General features: G+C 39.0%; 1 protein-coding gene across 4 annotated transcripts in view; it reads left to right on the top strand.

Annotated features, from left to right (window-relative positions):
* Positions 1 to 20,125, top strand: part of eif5b (eukaryotic translation initiation factor 5B) — a 90,366-nt gene extending 70,241 nt beyond the window's left edge. For all 4 annotated transcript variants that reach the window (XM_072577647.1, XM_072577648.1, XM_072577645.1 and 1 more), the window contains 7 exons: positions 1,215 to 1,346; positions 2,288 to 2,419; positions 2,512 to 2,588; positions 6,244 to 6,408; positions 7,060 to 7,198; positions 7,374 to 7,535; positions 19,382 to 20,125. In XM_072577647.1, coding sequence (XP_072433748.1) covers positions 1,215 to 1,346; positions 2,288 to 2,419; positions 2,512 to 2,588; positions 6,244 to 6,408; positions 7,060 to 7,198; positions 7,374 to 7,535; positions 19,382 to 19,489 — 915 coding nt within the window. In that variant the 3' untranslated portion in view covers positions 19,490 to 20,125. The remainder of the gene's footprint in view (positions 1 to 1,214; positions 1,347 to 2,287; positions 2,420 to 2,511; positions 2,589 to 6,243; positions 6,409 to 7,059; positions 7,199 to 7,373; positions 7,536 to 19,381) is intronic.
* The last annotated feature ends 1,305 nt before the right edge of the window (positions 20,126 to 21,430 follow it).

Raw genomic sequence — 21,430 nt, 5'->3', positions numbered from 1 at the left:
GCAATGCATTCCCGACACCCACCACCTTCTGTGTGAAGTACTTAAACTTTTCACCTTGAAAGTGTGATCTCTCGTTATTGAATCCTTCACCCTGAGAAAAAGCCTATCTCTCTCTACCCTTCATGATTTTGTAAACCTCAATTAAGTCCCCTCTCAATCTCCTTTTTTCTAATGAAAACAAACCTAACCTACTCAACCTCTCTTCATAGCTAGCACCTTCCATACCAGGCAACATACTTGTAAACCTTCTCTGCACTGTCTTCAAAGCATCCACATTGTTTTGGTAATGTGATGACCAGAACTGTACATAATGCTCTAAATGCGGCCGAAACAATGTCTTGTACAATTTTAACATGACTTGCCAGCTCTTATACTCAATGCCCCATCCAATGAAGGCAATCATACCAAATGACTCCTTGACGACTCTATCCACGTGTGCAGCAACCTTCAGGATACAATGGACCTGCACTCCTGGATCTCTCTGCCCATCAACTTTTCCCAAGGGTCTTCTGTTCATTGTAATATTCACTCTAGAATTAGCCTTGCCTAAATTCATCACCTCACATTTGTCTGGATTGAACTCCATCTGCCACTTTTCTGCCCAACTCTCCTGTCTGTCTATATCCTCCTGTATTCTTTGACAGTCCCTTATGCTTTCTGCTACTCCACCAATCATCTTGTCATCTGCAAACTTGCTGATCATACCAGTAATGCCCTCTTCCAGATCATTTATGTATATCACAAACAACAGTGGCCCCAACACTGCCCTCTGTGGAACACCAGTGGTCACCTTTCTCCATTTCGAGAAACTCCCTTCAACAACTACTCTTTGTCTCCTGTTGCTCAACCAGTTCTTTATCCACCTAGCTAGAACACCCTGCACACTGTGACTTCGGGTTTCCTCCAGATCTTCTGTTTCTTCCCACAAAGATATGCAGATTGGGGGGGGAGGGTGGGGTTAGCCATGTTAAATTGTCCCATAACGTTCATGGATATGCAGGCTAGGTGGATTAACCATGCAAATTTGGGGGTTATGGGGATTGGGTGGGAACTGGGTCTGGATGGGATACTGTTCAGAGAGTTGGTGCAGACTCAATGGGCCAAATGACCTCTTTCCGCACTGTCGGGATTTTATGATTATATTGGCTCAGTGAAAAAATAATAGAATTTGTAATGACATTTTTGCTTTAAGGTGGTTATCATTTTTTTTTCAGAATCCGTATGAGAAACAGAAGGAAGTCTGGGCTGCACAAGGTGTGAAGATTCTTGCTAAAGATCTGGAGAAATCTCTTGCAGGTTTACCACTACTAATAGCCCACAAAGACGATGAAATTGCAGTTCTAAAGGTTTGTATTTTTGTCTGAAAGCATTATCAGTATATAAAACTTCATCTGGGGTCTTGTACAGTGGCAGTGTCTCTACCTCTGAAGTAGGAGGCTTGTGTTCCAGTCCCACCTACTCTGGAAGGTGCATTGTAACATGTCTGAACAGGTTGATTGAAAATACATGTAAATTTTAAGAATTGCTGAAGTACCTTCAAAATCTTATTGCTATCCATGTGGAATTGATTGTCATTGTAGATCCTTAGAACTCCAATAATGCATTGCTCAAAATGAAGTTTCTGGGATCATAAAAGCATAAATTCAATATTTACTGTCAACTAATAAATTTCTCTATATGATAGTGTTTGAAATCTGCACCATTTTCTCCCACCACACATGCTTTCTGTATTTTTTTAAAATCCTGATCATTAGAAGTATTATTCATCTAGATTGGAAATCAGATTGAATAAGAATCTTTTTGAAACATCTGCCTCCATAATTTCTGATTTTCCTGTGTTACTGTAACAAATAGTATTAGTCTACTTCAGTTAGTCAAGCTTGAGTTCTTGAATATTCTGTGTCGTAACTACTGAACTGCTATTTGGAATAATATATGTAATTTCACTAAATAAGCTTTTTTTAAATCGTGAATGCTGAGTTTATTTTAAGATTGAAAAGCATTTAATGGAAAATCAAATATTTTCGTATTTTAGATTTAGCATTTTGTCTGATCCTTGTTTCCATTGCCTTGTGAACATTGTGTTGATGCTGATGTAAAATTAAGAGTACATTTGCATAACCATGTGGTGTATCTGGAAATGTACATTTCTTTACACTTTTAATTATCCTTGCCTGTTATTGTACTTGCCTGTTTCTATCTTCAAAAGTAACATTGAACAGTCAATATTAAGTTTGAAAATGTGGCCATAATGTAATTTGAAATCTTGTCACGGTACTGTTGGTAGGATGAACTTGACCACGAACTGAAGCAGACACTGAATTCTATTAAACTTGAGGAGAAGGGTGTTTATGTACAAGCCTCTACATTGGGTTCCTTGGAGGCACTCTTAGAATATCTTCGGGCATCAAATGTGCCAGTAAGTATTGTAGTGTGAAATTTCTACTATTTCTCATTTGTTTGCTTTATTTTCAATATGAAACAAAATCTGTCCTCCTCTTTCTGTCATAGTATGCTGGAATTAACATTGGACCTGTGCACAAGAAAGACGTGATGAAAGCTTCAGCGATGCTTGAACACGATCCTCAGTAAGTTCTAAACACAGCTGTTGCAATAATCCAAACGTTTTTTACATAAAGAAATTGTTGCCTCATGTTGATTTTAAAGTGCAGTGCAAAGTTCTGAAATTTGAAACCTCTTTAACATGTCATTGTTCTACCATTGTAACAAGTTTTCAATGTGGGAAGTGACCTCTAGAGTTCCAGTGGCACTCATGTGCAAATCCAAAGCTCACATTGTCACTGTCTCTGTTTTTACATACTTCCACAAACCATTCTTTACTGCCACGTTTTCCTGGCTGTCACAGCTAGAAGAGTTTACATAGCAACATAAGGAGCAGGGGTAAGCCATTTGGCCCTTCGAATGTGCTGCACCATTCACGATGATCAAGGCTGATTCTCAACCTCGATGCCTTTTCTTTTGCTGACATAATTCCTTGGAAAATTTCTAACAAGCTCAATAGGTTGGTGTAGGGACTTTTTTTTTCCCTGTTTGGGAAGTATAGAACCAGGCATTTATGGTTTCAGGATAGGTGTAGGCATTTACGACTGAGATGAGAAAAGTCTTTTGGAGCGTGGTCAACCTGTAGAATTTGTGTCAGAGGCTGGATGCCAGATCACTGAGTATTTTCAAGAAAAAGATTGCAAGTTTATTTAGATAATAAAGGCATAAAAGATTATGGCGAGAAAGAGGAACTTAGCTTTGAGATGGAAGATTAGCCATGATTCTATTGAATGATAGAGCAGGCTCAAAGGGCTGACTGGCCTACTCCTGTTCCTAGTTTGTGTTTACATCCATTCAAGCATTATCGTCGCCATGAGCAATAGCTATTTTGTCAGCCTGGTTTTACATTTGAAAATTACCATAGACTTTAATGTTTTCCCATCAAGGGTGCTGTGAAGTTTGACTTGTCGTAATCACAAGAATTGTTTTTGAATGTCTCCACTCCACGGTTTAGCTGCCGGCCAATTGAAATTTGTAAATGCTTCATCCTTATTGCTGACGTGAGCTGATTGATCCTCATTTTTGCTACTGTCTGATGATAAATTGTTGGAAAGTAGGAGTTTGGGGATTCAGGTGGCTTGTCTATCATCAGTTGGGAGTGTCTTTCCAAGTCAGACCTTTGGCTTGGGCCATCATCAGTCATGTGGGTCTGTTCACTGAAAGTTGAAGGTTTCAGCAGCCATTGCTGAGATGGGTAAGTTGGGAAGTCATTTGTGGGGATTAGAGACAACAGGTTAGGATGCAGCATAGGAAATAGTGTGAATAGGAACAATTTCTCATAAGGTTGAGATGATATAGCATTTGAAGGCAAAGGTTGATCAAAGCAACGTGGTAATTGATCACACCCCCTGGCTTCAATAGTGGGAACCAATGCAAAACATGTCAGCATAACTAATCTGTAGACAGGGAGTTTATGGAGTGGGGTCAAGTGTTTTGGTTTTATCCTAACCTTTTTTACTTGTTCATAAGACAGTCCCTTCATTCAATAGATAATCCTGGTGAACCTTCTCTGAACTGCTTCCAATGAAATGCTATCTTTCCTTAAATAAGTGGGTCAAAACTGCTCTCAGTACTCCAGATGTGATCTCACCAGCATCATGTCCAGTTGCAATAAGACTTCCCTACTCTTATACTCCAACCTCCTTGAAATAAGGACCGTTATTCCATTAGCTTCCCTAATTACCTGCTGCTCAATCAATCTTTCTATCTAAACTGTTTGCACCCCTCTCACATCTTGCCTGTACACCCACTTGTTTGTCTGCAAATTTGGCTACAGTACATTTGTTTCCTTCGTCCAAGTCTCAATCAGTTCTGCTCACCCCACCTTTCTCTTTGTCAATAGCATGATGACCATTTATTTCCAGACTCCTTCAGTTTTGAAAAAAGGGCCATCCATTCATTTAACAGAAAACAGCTACAGAAGTTCATTACTTTTCATTTGATTACTTTTCAATTTCCCAACGGCATTCTGAGGAGTTAGCCATCCTAGGTATGGCTTCTTGATCGGATGGAAATCTTAACCTGTTAGCCATCTTAATAGTTGCACGATCTTTGAAGATCGATGTCACTAGTCATCTCACATGCTTTTCCTCCAGCTGAATTCTTCGTGTCCCATATATCACATACTTTTCATTTTACTGAAATTGACTTTTCTAGCCTTCTGATGGAAATTTGCATGAAATTTGAAAGATTGATCATAGATTTATACAGTATAGGAGAGGCCCTTCAGCTCATTGAGCTTATACTGCCAAAAATACACTAATATTTATGCTAGTCCCATAGACTTGAATGTTATAATACTTCACATCCCTAAGGACTTTGGAAAGGTTGGGAGGTTACCTGCCTCAAATACCACCCAGGCAGTTCATTGCAGACCCCACCACCCTCTGGGTGAAATGTATTTTACTCCAGTCCTCTCTCAACTGTCTACCTTTAATTTAAAAGTATTCTCCCTTGTTCTTGACCTTTTGACTAAGGAAAACAGCTGCTTTCTACCCCTCTGTCCATGCCCTTCATAATCTTTTACACCTCTATCAGATCCCCTCTCAGCCTTCTCCATCACAGGCAACATCCTGGTGAATCTCCTGCTGTTTTCCCTGCAGTGCAATCACATCCCTTCTGCAATGTGGTGACCAGAACTGCACACGGTACTCCAGCTGTGGCTTAACTAAAGTCCTGTGTCCTAACTACAGGCAAGTGTCCCATATATCTCCTCTAATAATCTATCCTGCCACCTTCAGGGATTGATCATTTTGTCTTGAAGTGAGGTTACTTATTAGAAATTGACTTGTGCTAATCTCCCAATGACACCAAAATGCAAGTGTAGCTAGTATAATTGCAATTATACAGTCAAGTTGGTAGGCCTAAATTGGAAGCCTGGTTCTGTTTTGAATATCACAGAAGAAGAATGTACTGGTTTTGGAAGTAGTCTGCTGATACTTTCTGTGGATTTACCTGGGAGAAAGGAATTTAAGAAACCAGAGTTGTGTTTCTTAATAAAATAAAATAATGAAGGAAATGCACAAAGTAGGTGGAAGAAGATTCCTTACATTAAAATGTGGCCATATCCAATCAAAGCAAAATTTTATTAAAGCACATCTAGGATTTCCCCCCACAGTTAAAAATTTTGATAGAACCTTCCCGGGAGTTTATGAGAGAGTGATAAGAGTACTGATGGATAGAGGGAGAGGACAGAAAATACAGCATCTGTGTCTAACAAAGTGATGGAAGAAGCTTCAAGATGTAGATTAGATTAGATTACTTACAGTATGGAAACAGGCCCTTCGGCCCAACAAGTCCACACCGCCCCGCCGAAGCGTAACCCACCCATACCCCTACATCTACATCTACCCCTTACCTAACACTACGGGCAATTTAGCATGGCCAATTCACCTGACCAGCACATCTTTGGACGGTGGGAGGAAACCGGAGCACCCGGAGGAAACCCACGCAGACACGGAGAGAACGTGCAAACTCCACACAGTCAGTCGCCTGAGGCGGGAATTGAACCCGGGTCTCTGGCGCTGTGAGGCAGCAGTGCTAACCACTGTGCCACCGTGCCGCCCACAAATGTAGGTTCCTTTAAGTTATAGATTTAAGTTTGTATACTGTGACAATATCTGAACTTCAACATTGAATAATGTAATGGTCTAAAGTAACTTCTCATTCCTATTTTTACAGGTATTCAGTTATCCTTGCTTTTGATGTGAAGGTTGAGCGAGATTCCCAGGAGCTTGCTGATACACTCGGAGTCAAGATCTTCAGTGCAGAAATTATCTACCATTTATTTGATGAATTCACAAAATACAGACAAGATTACAAAAAACAAAAGCAAGAAGAATTCAAGTAAGTTCATGACTTAAATGACTGCTTAGGGTTATACACACATTATCATTTAACTTCTGTAAAAGTTAGAGACACTACTAGTTTTTGATGGTGACTTCTATTGATCGGAGTCATTCCTTTTTAAAAAAAAATTACAAAATGTTATACATTTTCTTTTACTGGGGTGCTCACTTCTTTACAAATACAAACGTGAATGATTGAAACAAAGTTGCATCATAATCTGAAACAACAAATAAGATCTGATGAGAGAAACACTTTGAAATAGCAAGCCTGGCAGCATCTACATGAGTGGGAAGCAATGAATGAAATGTTGATCTGATGAAAGATTACAGACCTGAAAAGTTAACTCTGCTTTCTCCCCATGGATACAATTTGATTTTGTTTAAGATGACCAGCATCCACAGTTCTTCATTTTATGTTACTGAACAGTTTCAACATTATCCTATTTTTATTTCAGATTTCAAGCATTTGCAGTATTTTGATTTTGTTCCTCATATAAATGAGTCCAGGCTGTTAACTGGGAAGTGATGTACTTAGTTATTTTAAGGTTTGAACATGAGAATTTTTCAGACGAAGATCGGATATCCTAGGTCTTTAATTTTTTCGTCTCTAATGTGTGTTTAAATATCTAAATTTTTCTTCCTTTTGTAGACATGTAGCTGTTTTTCCTTCAAAACTGCGCATTATCCCTCAGTTCATTTTCAATTCTCGTGATCCAATTGTAATAGGAGTTTCTGTGGAAGCTGGCCTTCTGAAACAAGGCACCCCTGTGTGTGTTCCTTCAAAAAATGTAAGTTTACACAAAGTTTTGTTTTCCAAGTGATGAAAAAATATATTGTTTTTAACTTTTTAGTTTACGTTGATTCGGTTTATATTTTTGAACAGATTTCAGTTGTTAACATTTGTAAGTCTATCCTGTTTTTAGTCAGACTACTCATATAAGTTAATTATTTATCCTTTTCCAGTTTGTTGATATAGGAATTGTCACTAGTATTGAAGTGAATCATAAGCAAGTTGATGTTGCTCGAAAAGGCCAAGAGGTCTGTATTAAAATAGAACCCATTCCGGGAGAATCGCCAAAAATGTATGGGCGGCATTTTGAAGCTACAGACTTCATTGTCAGTAAGGTATGATGTTGTTCTATAAAGAAAATTATGCAAGCATATTTTCCTATCTTTCTACAAAATAGATTGTAACTTTAAAGTTGCAATTTAAGAAAGCAAGATTAAAAAATAATCATGTGTTGCTAGGTGTATTGCTTGACTAGGATAGAATGGACAAAGTATTCAACTTTATGGTGCCCATTAAGTTTAATATTCAAATTGCAGATGCAGACATCTGAACAGATGTAATTGTTCACTGAGTGGTGTAAAAGTAGAATTCAGTATCTACTTTAGAAACCACTAAGCTTCAGCCAAGACATTTAACTAGCTTCTGTACCTTAGAATTAATTATGTTACTGTGCTGGTGGAAATAAACTAATCCATTCTCCTGTCAACTACAACAATGTTCACCATACAAAGTTTTCAAGATTTTCAAATCTAATTGAAATTGTTTGTTGTAGTAACCACTTGCAGTTTGTATTTTTCCGGTGTTTTCAATGAATCAGTTTACCTTCGCTGGAACAGCGCCTCATTTTCTGCTAGGGAACTCTTCAGCCTTCTGGGCTCCATATCAAGTCCTACAATTTTAGGGTTTGAGCACTTTTTCCCATATCCTTACCCCAACCCTCACACCAGACCTTGTCATCAGCTACTATAAACCGCCTATTGTTAGCTACTAATAGTCCCTGTTAGCAGCTATTCACACTCCTAGGCTGATCTTTACCCAGTCCTTTGTTTGTCCAACCGGTTTTCTCTCTCTTTGAGCTCTATCTCCACCTATCACTTCCTCCCACCTTCTGCATAAATACCAAACTTTTCCCAGCTACAATCAGTTCTGAAGAAGGATCCGATGCAGCCAGACTTGCATTTTTTCAGTTCGCCGAGCTGGGAATTTGTGTTGCAGACATTTTGTCCCCTGTCTAGGTGACATCCTCAGTGCTTGGGAGCCTCCTGTGAATCGCTTCTGTGATGTTTCCTCCAGCATTTATAGTGATTTGTATCTGCCGCTTCCGGTTGTCAGTTCCAGCTGTCCGCTGCAGTGGCCGGTATATTGGGTCCAGTTCAATGTGCTTATTGATTGAATCTGTGGATGAATGTCATGCCTCTAGGATTTCCCTGGTTGTTCTCTGTTTGGCTTGTCCTATAATAGTAGTGTTGTCCCAGTCGAACTCCTGTTGCTTGTCATCTGAGTGTGTGGCTACTAAGGATAGCTGGTCATGTTGTTTCGTGGCTAGTTGGTGTTCATGGATGCAGATGTTAGCTGTCTTCCTGTTTGTCCTATGTAGTGTTTTGTGCAGTCCTTGCATGGGATTTTGTACACTACGTTGGTTTTGCTCATGCTGGGTATCGGGTCCTTTGTCCTGGTGAGTTGTTGTCTGAGAGTGGCTGTTGGTTTGTGTGCTGTTATGAGTCCTAGTGGTCGCAGTAGTCTGGGTCAGATATGTAGATGATACCTTTGTAATCATTAAAAACACAGAAATAGAGAACGCACACCGGATCATCAACTCCACACTCACAGGAATCCGATTCACTAGAGAGGAAGAAAAGGACAACCAACTCCCATTCCTAGACGTGATGGTACAGAGAACACCGAACAGAGAATTCACCACAAAGGTATACAGGAAAGCCACACACACAGACCAAGTCCTAAACTACGAAAGCAACCACCCCAACACACAAAAGAAGTTGCATCAAGACAGTGTTCAAAAGGGCCACAACACACTGCAGTACACCAGAACTGCAAAAAGAGGAAGAAGAACACCTATACAATGTATTCACCAAAAATGGATACCCTCACAATTTCATCAACAGATGCCTAAGGGAAAGACAATGGAATGAGGACATGCCACAACCCAAAGGACTAGCCACACTACCGTGCATCAAAAACATTTCTGAACTGACAGCCAGACTACTGCGACCACTCGGACTCATAACAGCACACAAACCAACAGCCATTCTCAGACAACAATTCACCAGAACGAAGGACCCGATACCCAGCATGAGCAAAACCAACGTAGTGTACAAAATCCCATGCAAGGACTGCACAAAACACTACATAGAACAAACAGGAAGACAGCTAACGGTCCGTATCCATGAACACCAACTAGCCACGAAACAGCATGACCAGCTATCCTTAGTAGCCACACACTCCGATGACAAGCAACATGAATTCAACTGGGACAACACTACTATTATAGGACAAGCCAAACAGAGAACAGCCAGTGAATACCTAGAGTTTTGGCACTTATCCACAGATTCAATCAATAAGCACATCGAACTGGACCCAATATACCGGCCACTGCAGCGGACAGCTGGAACTGACAACCGGAAGCGGCAGATACAAATCACTATAAATGCCGGAGGAAACATCACAGAAGCGCTTCACAGGAGGCTCCCAAGCACTGAGGATGTCACCTAGACAGGGGACGAAACGTCTGCAACACAAATTCCCAGCTCGGCGAACAGAACCACGACAACGAGCACCCGAGCTACAAATCTTCTCCCAAACTTTGAAGCATATGAAATATTATCATGACATCGCCTACAGACTGCTAGAGGTGAATGTGAGACTCATTCTTTAGGTGTTATTCTTTGCCATTGAATTTGGATGGCATTGTGTATTATTGATTACATCACGCAGTATGTGCACAGATGTAGATTAGATTCCCTACAGTGTGGAAACAGGCCCTTCGGCCCAACAAGTCCACACCGACCCTCCGAAGAGTTACCCACCCAAACCCCTTTTTCCTCTGACTAATGCACCTAACACTGTGCAATTTAGCATGGCCAATTCACCTGACCTGCACATCTTTGGACTGTGGGAGGAAACCAGAGCACCCAGAGGAAACCCACGCAGACACAGGGAGAATGTGCAATCTCCACACAGACAGTTGCCAGAGGTTAGAATCAAACCTGGGACCCTGGTGCTGTGAGGCAGCAGTGCTAACCACTGAGCCATGTATATAAAGCGTACAACAGTACTGCATAGGAACCAGCTGTTTGACACACCGTGTCTGTACTTACCATGATGCCATTCGAATCTAATCCCATCTGTCTGCACATAGTCCTTATCCCTGTATTCCTGACCTATTCATGTCTGTCTAAATGCCTGTTAAACATTGCTATTGTATCTGCTTCTACCACCTCCCTGGCAACTCATTCAGAGTACATACCACCCTCTGTGTCCAAAAACAAAATTTCCCCTCACGATTCCTTTACACTTCTCCCCCTCTCATTAAATCTATGCCTCCTAGCATTTGATATTTCCACTCTGGGAAAAAGACTCTTAACTATCCACCCTATCAACGCCCGTCAATTTTATTTGTTTTTAGTATTATATACTGCATTGTGGTCACCCCTCACCCTCCAATGCTCTAGTGAAAACAATAAGCGTTTGTCTGACCTCACCTTATAGCTAAAACATTTCAATCTAGGCAACATCCTGCTAAACCTCTTTTGCACCCTCCACCTCCTTCCTATAGTGTGGACACCAGAATTGCAAGCAGTTCTGCAGATGTGGCCTAACTAAAACCTTATACAACTGTCAACTTTACACTGTTGAAGTCATGTGTGCCACATGCCTTCTTTACCACCTTATCCACTTATGTTGCCACTGTCAAGGAGCAGAGAACTCTCACCCCAAGATCCCTCTGTATATCCAAAGCGTCCTGTCATTTATGTACACTTTGCTTTTTCAGTTGACCTCCCAAAATGCATCATTGTGGGTTGGGATTAAGTGCCTTCTGCCAGTTCACCCCTTAATTTTTCAACTGATCTATATTCTGCTGTATACTTTTGATAACATTTCTCAATATCCACAACTTTACCAATTTTCATGTTTTCTGCAAACTTATTAATCAGACCACCTACATTTTTATTCAAATCGTTTTAAATAAATTACAAACAGCAGAGGTCCCAGCACTGATCCTTGAGGAACACCACTGGTAACAGACATCCAGAAAAACATGGAAGAGAAAGTGAGGACTGCAGATGCTGGAGGTCAGAGTAGAGAGTGTGGTGCTGGAAAAACACAGCAGGTCAGGCAGCATCCGAGGAGTAGGAGAATCTGTGTTTTGGGCATAAGTCCTACATCAGGAATAAGCCTCATTCCTGATGAAGAGCTTTTGCCCGAAATGTCGATTCTCCTGTTCCTCGGATGCTGCCTGACCTGCTGTGCTTTTTTAGCAACGCGCTCTCAACTTCTGTCTTCTATGACCAAGCCAATTTTATATCCAACTTACCAATGCACCGTGGATCTTATGTGATTTGATCTTTTAGACCAACCTACCATGAAGGACCTTGTCTGATGCTTTAGAGGAGTTCATGTAGACAACATCCACTACCCTGATCAGTCATCCTTGTGTGATAAGACATTCCCTGCATAAAGCCATGCTGACTATCCCTAATAAGTCCTGCCCTTAAGAGCTGTCTTTAGTAATCACCCTATCACTAATGTAAGGCTTGCCAGCCTATAATTTTCTGGTTTATCCCTATTGCCCTATTATATAAAGAAGCAGTATTGGCTGTTCTCCAGTTTCCTAGGACCTTGCCTGTGGCTAAAGAAGATGCAAAGGTCTTTGTCAGGACCTCGGCGTTGCCTCCTTCAGTATCCGGGGATAGAAGCCATCAGGCCCTGAGGCCTTATCTTCCTTAATGTTTTCGAAGACACCTAACATCATCACCATCTTGATATTCCAGGGCAGATCAATATTAACATACCCCTCCCTACTCTTACTATCTTCTGTGTCCTTCTCAATAAATATCAATGCGAAGTACTCATTAAGGACCTCGCCCATTTCCTCTGGCTTCTCGCATAAAGTCCCTCCTTTGTCCTTGAGTAGATACACCCCTTCTCTAGCTCTTGCTCCTGTTAAACATTCAAAATGCCTTGGAATTTTCCCTAATCCTATTTGACAAGAATATTTCATGGCCTCCTTTTAGCCCTCCTAATTCCTTGTTTAAGCTCTTTTCTGCTGCCTTTATATTCCTCAAGGGCCTTATCTGATTTCAGCTTCCTAAGCCTTATATATGCTTCATTTTCCTCTTGGTTCTTGCAGGGAAAAAAAGTCAATAATACAATCAGAAAGAATGCCAAGGTCTGATAGACATGGTATGTCTAAGTGAGATTTGTATTATCTGTGTCAGGTATTTTATGTGGTCACATCAAATATGTCTGAATACTGCTGCAGCTACTGTCAACCACTGGTGCCATACGTGTGAGTCGGATTCATGCAATATCCATGGGACTCTGATGATGGACTTGAATGTAGGATTCTTCTGTATCAACAGTTATCTATCTCCTGCAGGGTTATGGATTTTTTTTTTGCTCTAATATATGACTGTTCCGTTGCCTTGTCTATACTTTATGTATGTTCAATGCACTTGTAAAGGCAGGATTCATTCCATGGTTGTTTCTGAGTTGAGGACAGCTGTTTGGTCTGTAACCAGAAATTTTGTAAATGGTGTTTCTTTTAAACTTACATGATATAGTAATCAGTACAGATTCAAGCTGTTTGGTGTGCTGTTGAGTTTTGAATCTTAGCAAGATTATTGAACTGACAATAAATGTGTTTGTTAGTCTGAATTAATTGAAGTGAACTTTTATCGGTCGTTCTCATACCATATGGGATATTTACAGCAGAATTCAAAATGCTGCTCTCTGAACAGTTGCAGAACATTCTTATGTCTTTGCAATGTAATGAAGAACGACACACCTGCATGCTGTCTGTCAACAGCATCAAGCTTGTACGTAAAGTATATACAACACTGATTTGTTCATAGCCGGCTGTCATGATTGGGGACAGAGAGGTGCATGAATGCTTGCTCAAGCTTCATGGTGGAAACATGCTCTGTTCTTAGGTATCCGCATTTCTGGGGAACAATTCAGAGTATCTCAATTTATTGATCCAAATGCTTTAGTCAAGTTGATGATGCAACGAAGAATTATTGGTGGTGTTCTCAACCATTTTTTTTTTGGATTTGTTTGGCATTGAAAACCATGTCAGAGGTTCCTTTGCAAGCTCTAAATTCACTCTATGCTTCTGGTAGGATTGTTTCACCCACATGAAGTGGACACTCTAGTGGAATGGAGTTTTAGGATTTTCCCGAGTATGGAAAATCACTCCATAGTTTCCACAGCATGATTTATCACTTTTCTTGAAGATAGTTACAACTCTATAATTCTGGAAGTCAGGGCTGCATTCTTTTCCTCCCAAATCTGCAGAATGAGTGCATGTAGTCTTGATTTGAGTATAAGGCTGACAGCTTTGAAGACCTCAATTGTGATACCATTATTGCTACAGACTTTGTTGTTTTTAATCTGTTTGCTTGTTATAGTTTTACTACTGATGATGTTCCATCTATGAATTTTACCACAGGATACTGGAGGATAGATTGTGAGTTGACTCAAGGTTGAGATGTTGATCTCTCTCTTGAACATTTTGTTCTTATGATGACTTTGTGCTAGGTAGATGTTCATTTCTGACGGAAGAAGTTGATCATCTGCCCAGCAAATATTAGTCCTGTGAATGGAAAAAAATGATACAGACATTACTTAACCTTTGACTCAAATAATGGCAGAAGGAAGTTTGACAGCCTATTTCGGCACATCTTCTAGCCCTTCCTTCACTTCAGGTGAGTGGAGGATATCCAGGTGACAGTGTTGAAAGACATCTCTGTCCCAACACAGGCATCTACTGTTAGTGTGTATATTCTTGACGAAGGTTTCCTAGGTTTGCAGGCCTGTCCCTGTCTCCAGATCTCAGTTGTCACTGATATTGGCAAATACACCTTGGTAAAAGTCAGCTTGTGACTTTGATAACATGGGCACCTTGGACACCATTGACCATGGAATAGGTTGGTGGTCAGATTATTGCTACTGCAGGTTTATTCTGCTTTCACAGCCAGTATGGTGCACATTTTTTGTTTTGGACAGCATTTTGTCTGGTACTGCTGTCATGGGTGATCCTATGAGGACCACGACAACATTCCTCAGGGTACTTTTGGAACACAAATATCTCTCCAGTGTGTCAGGATGATGATTTGTAGGGAAGATAACTGATTATAATATCAGTAAGACTTGAGTTATAGGATGAAAAGAAATTGTATAACCCTGCTTTGTACTACATGGAATCTGCAATGACTGATATATCTATGCCTCTGATATATGCTTTTACACTATCCTTTGAGTTTTGCTTTACTGTATCCCTGCACTGCCCCCTTGGCTCTGTCCAGAGTGCCTTTCATTAAATCATATTTCCAAAGTTTAAAACTACGAAATTTTGCTACACCAGAACCTTAACTTGTGTAGCTGTCCAATTACAGTCATACAAGCACACCATGTCCTTGTTTACTCATTTTGATTGCTAGTTTTGACTTTTGGGCCTGTCATCAGTACTACTTCTGTTATTTAAAAAAAAACACATCATCACTCTGGGGCTTTTGACCCTTTTATCACACCCAAAAATGATTACTTGCCTGTCTATTCATAGGAACATAGCTGTTTCTATTTACTATCCTGTTCATATTACTTTTTATAATTGTGATTGCTGACTTTATAAATAACCTGCCTATATAGTTTTTAAACCATCCTTTTAATTGACCAGTTTCCTACTCTATTCTTGTCAGTTGAGGGACAGCATTTTTTTCACAGTGGTTTGTGTGTGGAATTAACTGCCAGAGAAAATGGTGTTTGTGTACAGTTGCAGCATTTAAAAGATATTTGGATAAGTACATGAACAGGAAATGTTTGGAGAGAAATAGGCCAAAGGCAGGCAGATGGGACTAGTTTAGTTTGGGAACGTGGTCAGCATGGACTAGTTAGACTGAAGGGTCTTTTTCCCTGCTGTGTGAGTCTTATGACTATAAGTCTATAACTTGCCTGAAAACCTGCTGGTTCCACCAGGTCTAAGATCAGATATTTCAATATTTAACTAGTTTAATGCACCAGCATGTGCATACCTTAAACATTTTACTTTGATTAGGCAAAAGTCACTGGAGAATTCTCTGGTAATTCTATCATGTTGGACTTTTAACTATTTTGGCATTGGAAAAGATGGGCAATTGAAATGATCATCAACACTGCAAGTTCCCCTCCAAGCTACATATGATCCTGACTTGGAACAATATAACTATGGGCAACAAATGCTGGCCTAGTCAGTGACCCGCACAACTCTTGAATGAAGCAAATTCACACCCCTTGAATATAGGGAGAAAGACTCAACAGGCAGCAGATTGTCAATCACTTATTGCATATATGGATTGTTGTGGTGACATTGAGTTTGATCAAAGTTTTTTGCTTCTGAGTTTTCCTTTATTGATGTCTACACTTGTTCATCTATCCTTTCAAACTCCTGTGCTGACAGCATGGCCATTATCACCTTGAGTCTCCAGCTACAGCTCTGGAATTATTATAAATGGGCAAGGGGTGTATTTATTCCAGTCCATCCGTCCATAACCAAAATATTTTAGTTGTGTGAAAGAGGGTGTATTTATTAGCTTATGGATGTAGACATGGCTGGCTGGCTAACATTTACTTCCCATTCCTAGTTACCCTCAAGAAGGTGGTCTGAGCTGCTGCAGTCTTTGCTGTAGGCAGACCCACAGTGCTGTTAGGGAGTTCCTGGATTTTGACCCAACAACATGTTTCCACCAATTCCTCTGTCTGTGAAGAACAATTTTTAAATCATTCTCTTTAGGGTTAAATCAAAGTATGGTTTACTTGTACATTTCAACCTGAAATGATTGCAACACTCTTGCAAATGTAATAAGAGAAAATGAGGACTGCAAATGCTGGAGATCAGAGTCAAAAAGTGTGGTGCTGAAAAAGCACAGCCAGTCAGGCAGCATCTGAGGAGCAGGAGAGTTGATGTTTTGAGCATGACCTCTTCATCAGGAATGCTTCTGATGAAGACCTTATGCTCAAAATGTCGATTCTCTTGCTTCTCGGATGCTGCCTGACCGGCTGTGCTTTTCCAGCACCACACATTTTGACTCTACACATGTGATAGTGGAGTAGGTCATTCAATTCCCTCGAACCTGCTCCACCAATTGAAATCATGGCTGATCATCTACCATATTCCTGTGCTATCCTCCTATAACTTTAAATTTGTTATCTACTTGATCTTGCCCACTTGCCCTGTTTAGTTCACTTGAAGCCCCTTGATATCTTCCTCACAACTCTTTCTTGTCAAGTTTCTGTTGTAATATTATGTAAAGATGTTGGTGATCTAAAATAAAAGCAAAGTGCGGTAGAAATTCAGCACCAGCAGCATTTGTGGAGAGAAAAAATTCAAGTCTGATATTCATTGTCTTCTGAAATGGAGAAGAATTTTGGTTCAGAAGAAGTCACATTGGACTTGAAATTTTAACTTTTGTTTGTAAATATTTGAGGACCTGGCACTAATCCCTGTGGCATTCCACCAGTTACAGCCATTTCTTTCCTTCTGTATCCTGTTAGCTTAATCCCTTGATCCATGCTGATATCCTTGCACTTTAGTTGAGGAAAACCAGCATGGATTTGATGAAGGTAATCATATTAAATTATTTTGATTGTGTTTGAGGTAACAAAGGGCTGTTGGGTGTAATGTAGTTAATGAGATGTCCAAAGATATTTTAATGAAGATAACAATTGATACGTAAGCACGCTCCAAGCCCATGGAATAAAAGTAACAGCATAACAGGCAGTAGAGATCAGTGGTGAATGGTCACTTCTCAACTTGAAGTAAGATCTAACGTGAGATTTGCGTGCTTCAATATCTCCTTGCTTCTTTGATTGTTTTGCATATCAACAATGAAGGAACGTGTTGCCTATTTTATGATACAAATGCTTGATGGTTTTACAGTTCACTTGGGGAGACTGTAGTACCATGCAATTTTAGGATGTATTTTGTAATATGGAGTTGTGGATGGTGATGTTAAAGCTCCAACATTTTTTTTCATCACATGTCTGATCAGGAATCTCTTTCACTTTTACCACCCACCATTTACACAAATATTTGGCCACATTACAAATGCACTATTATAGAATATTAAGTGTGAGGTATTGTGATAGGATGACAAATAGACCAGAGTTTCCACACAAGACCAATTCCCTGCAACTTGTTTGTTGTGTTCAACAAACTTGCAACTGTGTCTATTATAGAATACTAATTGCCTGGTCTCAGATTTGAAGAATGGATTCTAATTGAAAGACGGAGCAGCAGATTGTTGCTCAGAGCCATATGAGTTAATTACAAGTTGTTAGGCAGCCTGAGCAGCAGTGATAGGACTGAGGTGAACTATAACTTCCAATGAATGTTATCTATAGCCAGTCTTATCTTTAAATACAGAGTCCGCATTGTTGTTTCACCAATCCTTGTTTGTGATTTTGCATTTATGTTTAAGAGCTTCTAGGTCAGAGACCATGAGAGTTCCTCTCTACAATTGCTGTTTTGTTATTTTGGTTATTTTATGTTACGTGTTAAAAAGGATCTGGATTAATTTGCTGAATGTGCTAGATAATTGCCATTCTGATTTTAATGCAAATAAACAATAAAATTGCAATAAAATGTGCACAAAATTGTATGTATTATTTAGTCTATTCTAAAACACTAAGATATTTTTGTGAACTTATATTTAAACCTTTGCCGATGCTTAAAAAAAAATCATATGTGGTTACAGATTGGTTATACCAGTGCTTAACGTGAAGCTTTTATCAGTAAATAGAGTACAATACTTGTTTGGAGCTCAAGGACAATTTGTTCAAGTCAAGGCAAATCATGCTGGCCTTGAATAGGAAACTGACATTAAATGAAATTTTGAACACGTTGCCTTCAAGCAGACTTTGATGCTTTCAAGAAGATTGAAAGAAAAACCAGGAAAATAACTTAATGACTTAGTAGAAATAGGAAGAAAGGTACCTCTTTTGTCTGAGTATCAGCTATAGAGAAGAAACTTTGAGTGAATAATTTTACTTCAAATAAAGAGCTGGATAGATAAAACAAGTTGTAGGAATAAGTACAGTACAAACAAGAATAAGCAAATGCTCCATAGAACAAATTTAAATAGAAGTAAAAGTTTTGATTTAATTGAGCCTAATTTTTGACCTTGTATCTAATAGAGGAGAAAAAGTGTAATCCTTCAGAAACGTGGAACTTGCTTTACTTCATAATTACCATTAATAAGCAGATTAAATTATTCCTTGTATATTGATGTCAAATATTAATGCATCCCAATAATCCATCAAATTACATACTTTTTTCTTTTAATTAAACAAGGAATCTAGGAAATGCAGCAAGTTCCATCAACATCTGATTTTGCTACTTTATCCTGGAGTATTACAATAGTTGGACATCACTTATTGCCACAAAGGTTGGGAAAACTGACTAGATACAAACTAGTATATATGATCCTGACCTTTAACTCTGCTTTATTGGTATCGCACAAGAATTAACATTTTTTCAAGGAAGTAATATAACTGTTTGAAACATCTGTTCCCTGTGGAGCTTCATATAAAGGCAGAATCTGACACATTTAGAGACCAGACAAATTGAGAATTAGGTAAACTAATACTGAGTGCAAGTACATGAACACTCATTGATTAAGTAGGACAGTCTTTTTTTAAACAAAAACATAGCTGGAGAAACTAAGGTCTGGCAGCACTGTAGAGAGAAAGCAGAGTTAATGTTCTTGTGACTCTTCAGACTGAAGCTTTTATTAATATTGAGCAACAACTAGCTGGGGGCAAGAATAGATGAAATCAAATTTACAACAGTTCTTGTTGGAATTACTTCTTTGCTCAAAACAATAGTAGTTTTTGTGCACACTGTTAATTTTAAGCCTGCTATTCAATAATTTATTGAACTTTTCACCAACTTTTTTTTAAATTATAGATCAGCCGACAATCCATTGATGCTTTGAAAGACTGGTTCCGAGATGAGATGCAGAAGTCTGATTGGCAGCTTGTTATGGAACTGAAGAAAATATTTGAAATTATCTAAGTAATACAGTTTGTTTTCATTTAAAACTTCAGCAGTGGGAGGACTGATTGTGATTTATGGTCTGTGCTTGAACTGGACCTATTATTAAGCCACGCTGGAATGCTGAGAATCAGAATCCAGAGTAAAAAGTGGTTATAGTTAGTAAACGTTTTCCATGACAAACCAAAACTCTTGCACTGGTTTGACAGTGATATGTTTTACATATTCGTACAGTTCTCAATGTGCCTGTTCTTTTTCTTCCTGTCCTTTGGCTCCCGATATTGGCTGCTATTGTTAAATTTCCCTTCCATTACACAGAACTTGTAAGCAGCACTCCCTGATTCTAATTTTAACTGTATGAAATAATGAATAAAGTGTTTGAATCCTGTGTGCTATAGTGCAGAAGCAGTGTACAGCCTTTTTGACAAATAATTTCGGGTATAGAGAAGTTTTCTCTGTTCCAGGAGCTGCTTTTCTCAGCTACTTCATGATGCATACCCTGCTTTTGTGCCTATAAATTTTTATAAATAATTAGGTAAAAGGAGAATTCCACCTGCATTGTGAGAGAAATAACAAAGCAACCTTGTAATGGTTGTGACCCACACTGTAAACTTTCAAAGCTGAAATCACAAATAAAGCTGAAGCTGATAAGATTTACATTTCTGATATTGTACCTTTTCAACATCAACTATAATTGATAGCTACCATTTCATAACTTTACCTAATTCATGTGTAAAAGTAAGCACATACTTTTGCAGAAAACAAAAGAGCCAGATTAGTTATTGCAGTTCAGATAATTTCATTGTGTATCATGCAGGACTGTTCTGTCTGTTCAACTAAGGATGAATCAAAGGGATAGGAGGAATGAATTTAGAATTAATATATTGATTTTAGTTTGAGACATTATCTGTAATATAATTGCTTTATGCAGTTTTCTTTCACCATTCTACCCTAATTTTTCTGCTGTTCTAGTCTCTCAACTGTTTTATCCATTTTCTACTTAAAATGGAATTGGATAGAGAAATATTAATTTAACCAAATATTTAGCATTCACTGATTTTCAGGCAATGTTCCCATTCAGTATGAAGCCTGTATCACCTGTGACAATCATTCCCTTCCATTTCTGGAAAGGAATCTTTCTGTTTTAGAAGCTTTAAAAACATACTGCCTTGTACATTACTCTCCTTTTTTTCCATTTATTAATTCCTGAATCTTTCCCTTGGAAGTTATTTTCTTTTGACTACTTTTTCCATTTTACCCAATGCCATCCAGGTGCTTTGAAATTAATAGCCTGGGTTAGAGCTCTGTTTTGTAACAGATTTCACTATAAGCCAGATTCATGTGATAATCATGATGTAACATATTTGTATCCCATTTTCATCAGGCTTCTTGGTGTTCTTAACCAATTTTATATATTTGTGAAGTTGTCAATAAATTAGGTTTCCTGAATCAAAGCAGTAGGCAAACACTAGGTAATGTTCATGGGACAGATGTGTTTTTGAGGAAATAGGCTATATATTTCCCAGAGATTATCTCAACAAGTGATTTTTGTTTATGGTTAAAATGGTTGACACTGCATGTGTAGTAAGAGAAAGGTTCCTGTATAGCTGCCTTACTGAATTATATGCTCAAAAAAATTCTTAATAAATTTGTCAATCAGCAATTCCCTTTTGCAAAGGACTTTTATAAGGGCATTACTAAGACACTCTTCCTTCAGGAAATCTTCATAATTGACATGATTTTACATGGTCTTTGCATTTGGATGCACATTAATGCCATTTCATGATGACTCCGACTCACACCATTTTGGAACAGCCTCTCCTGTACCCTAAAGGGTCTAGAGTGTAAAGCTACAAGGCTACCAAAGAGATATAAGACAATAGTTCACCCTCAGAAGAGTATTGCAACCTGTTGTTGCTAACACACATTTTTAGGAGGATGTAAAGACATTGGAGTGTAGAA

Source organism: Chiloscyllium punctatum, chromosome 9 (assembly GCF_047496795.1).
Source record: "Chiloscyllium punctatum isolate Juve2018m chromosome 9, sChiPun1.3, whole genome shotgun sequence".
NCBI lineage: Eukaryota > Metazoa > Chordata > Chondrichthyes > Orectolobiformes > Hemiscylliidae > Chiloscyllium > Chiloscyllium punctatum.
Note: the sequence above shows the minus strand (reverse complement) of the source record. Positions and strands in the feature narration are given on the sequence as shown.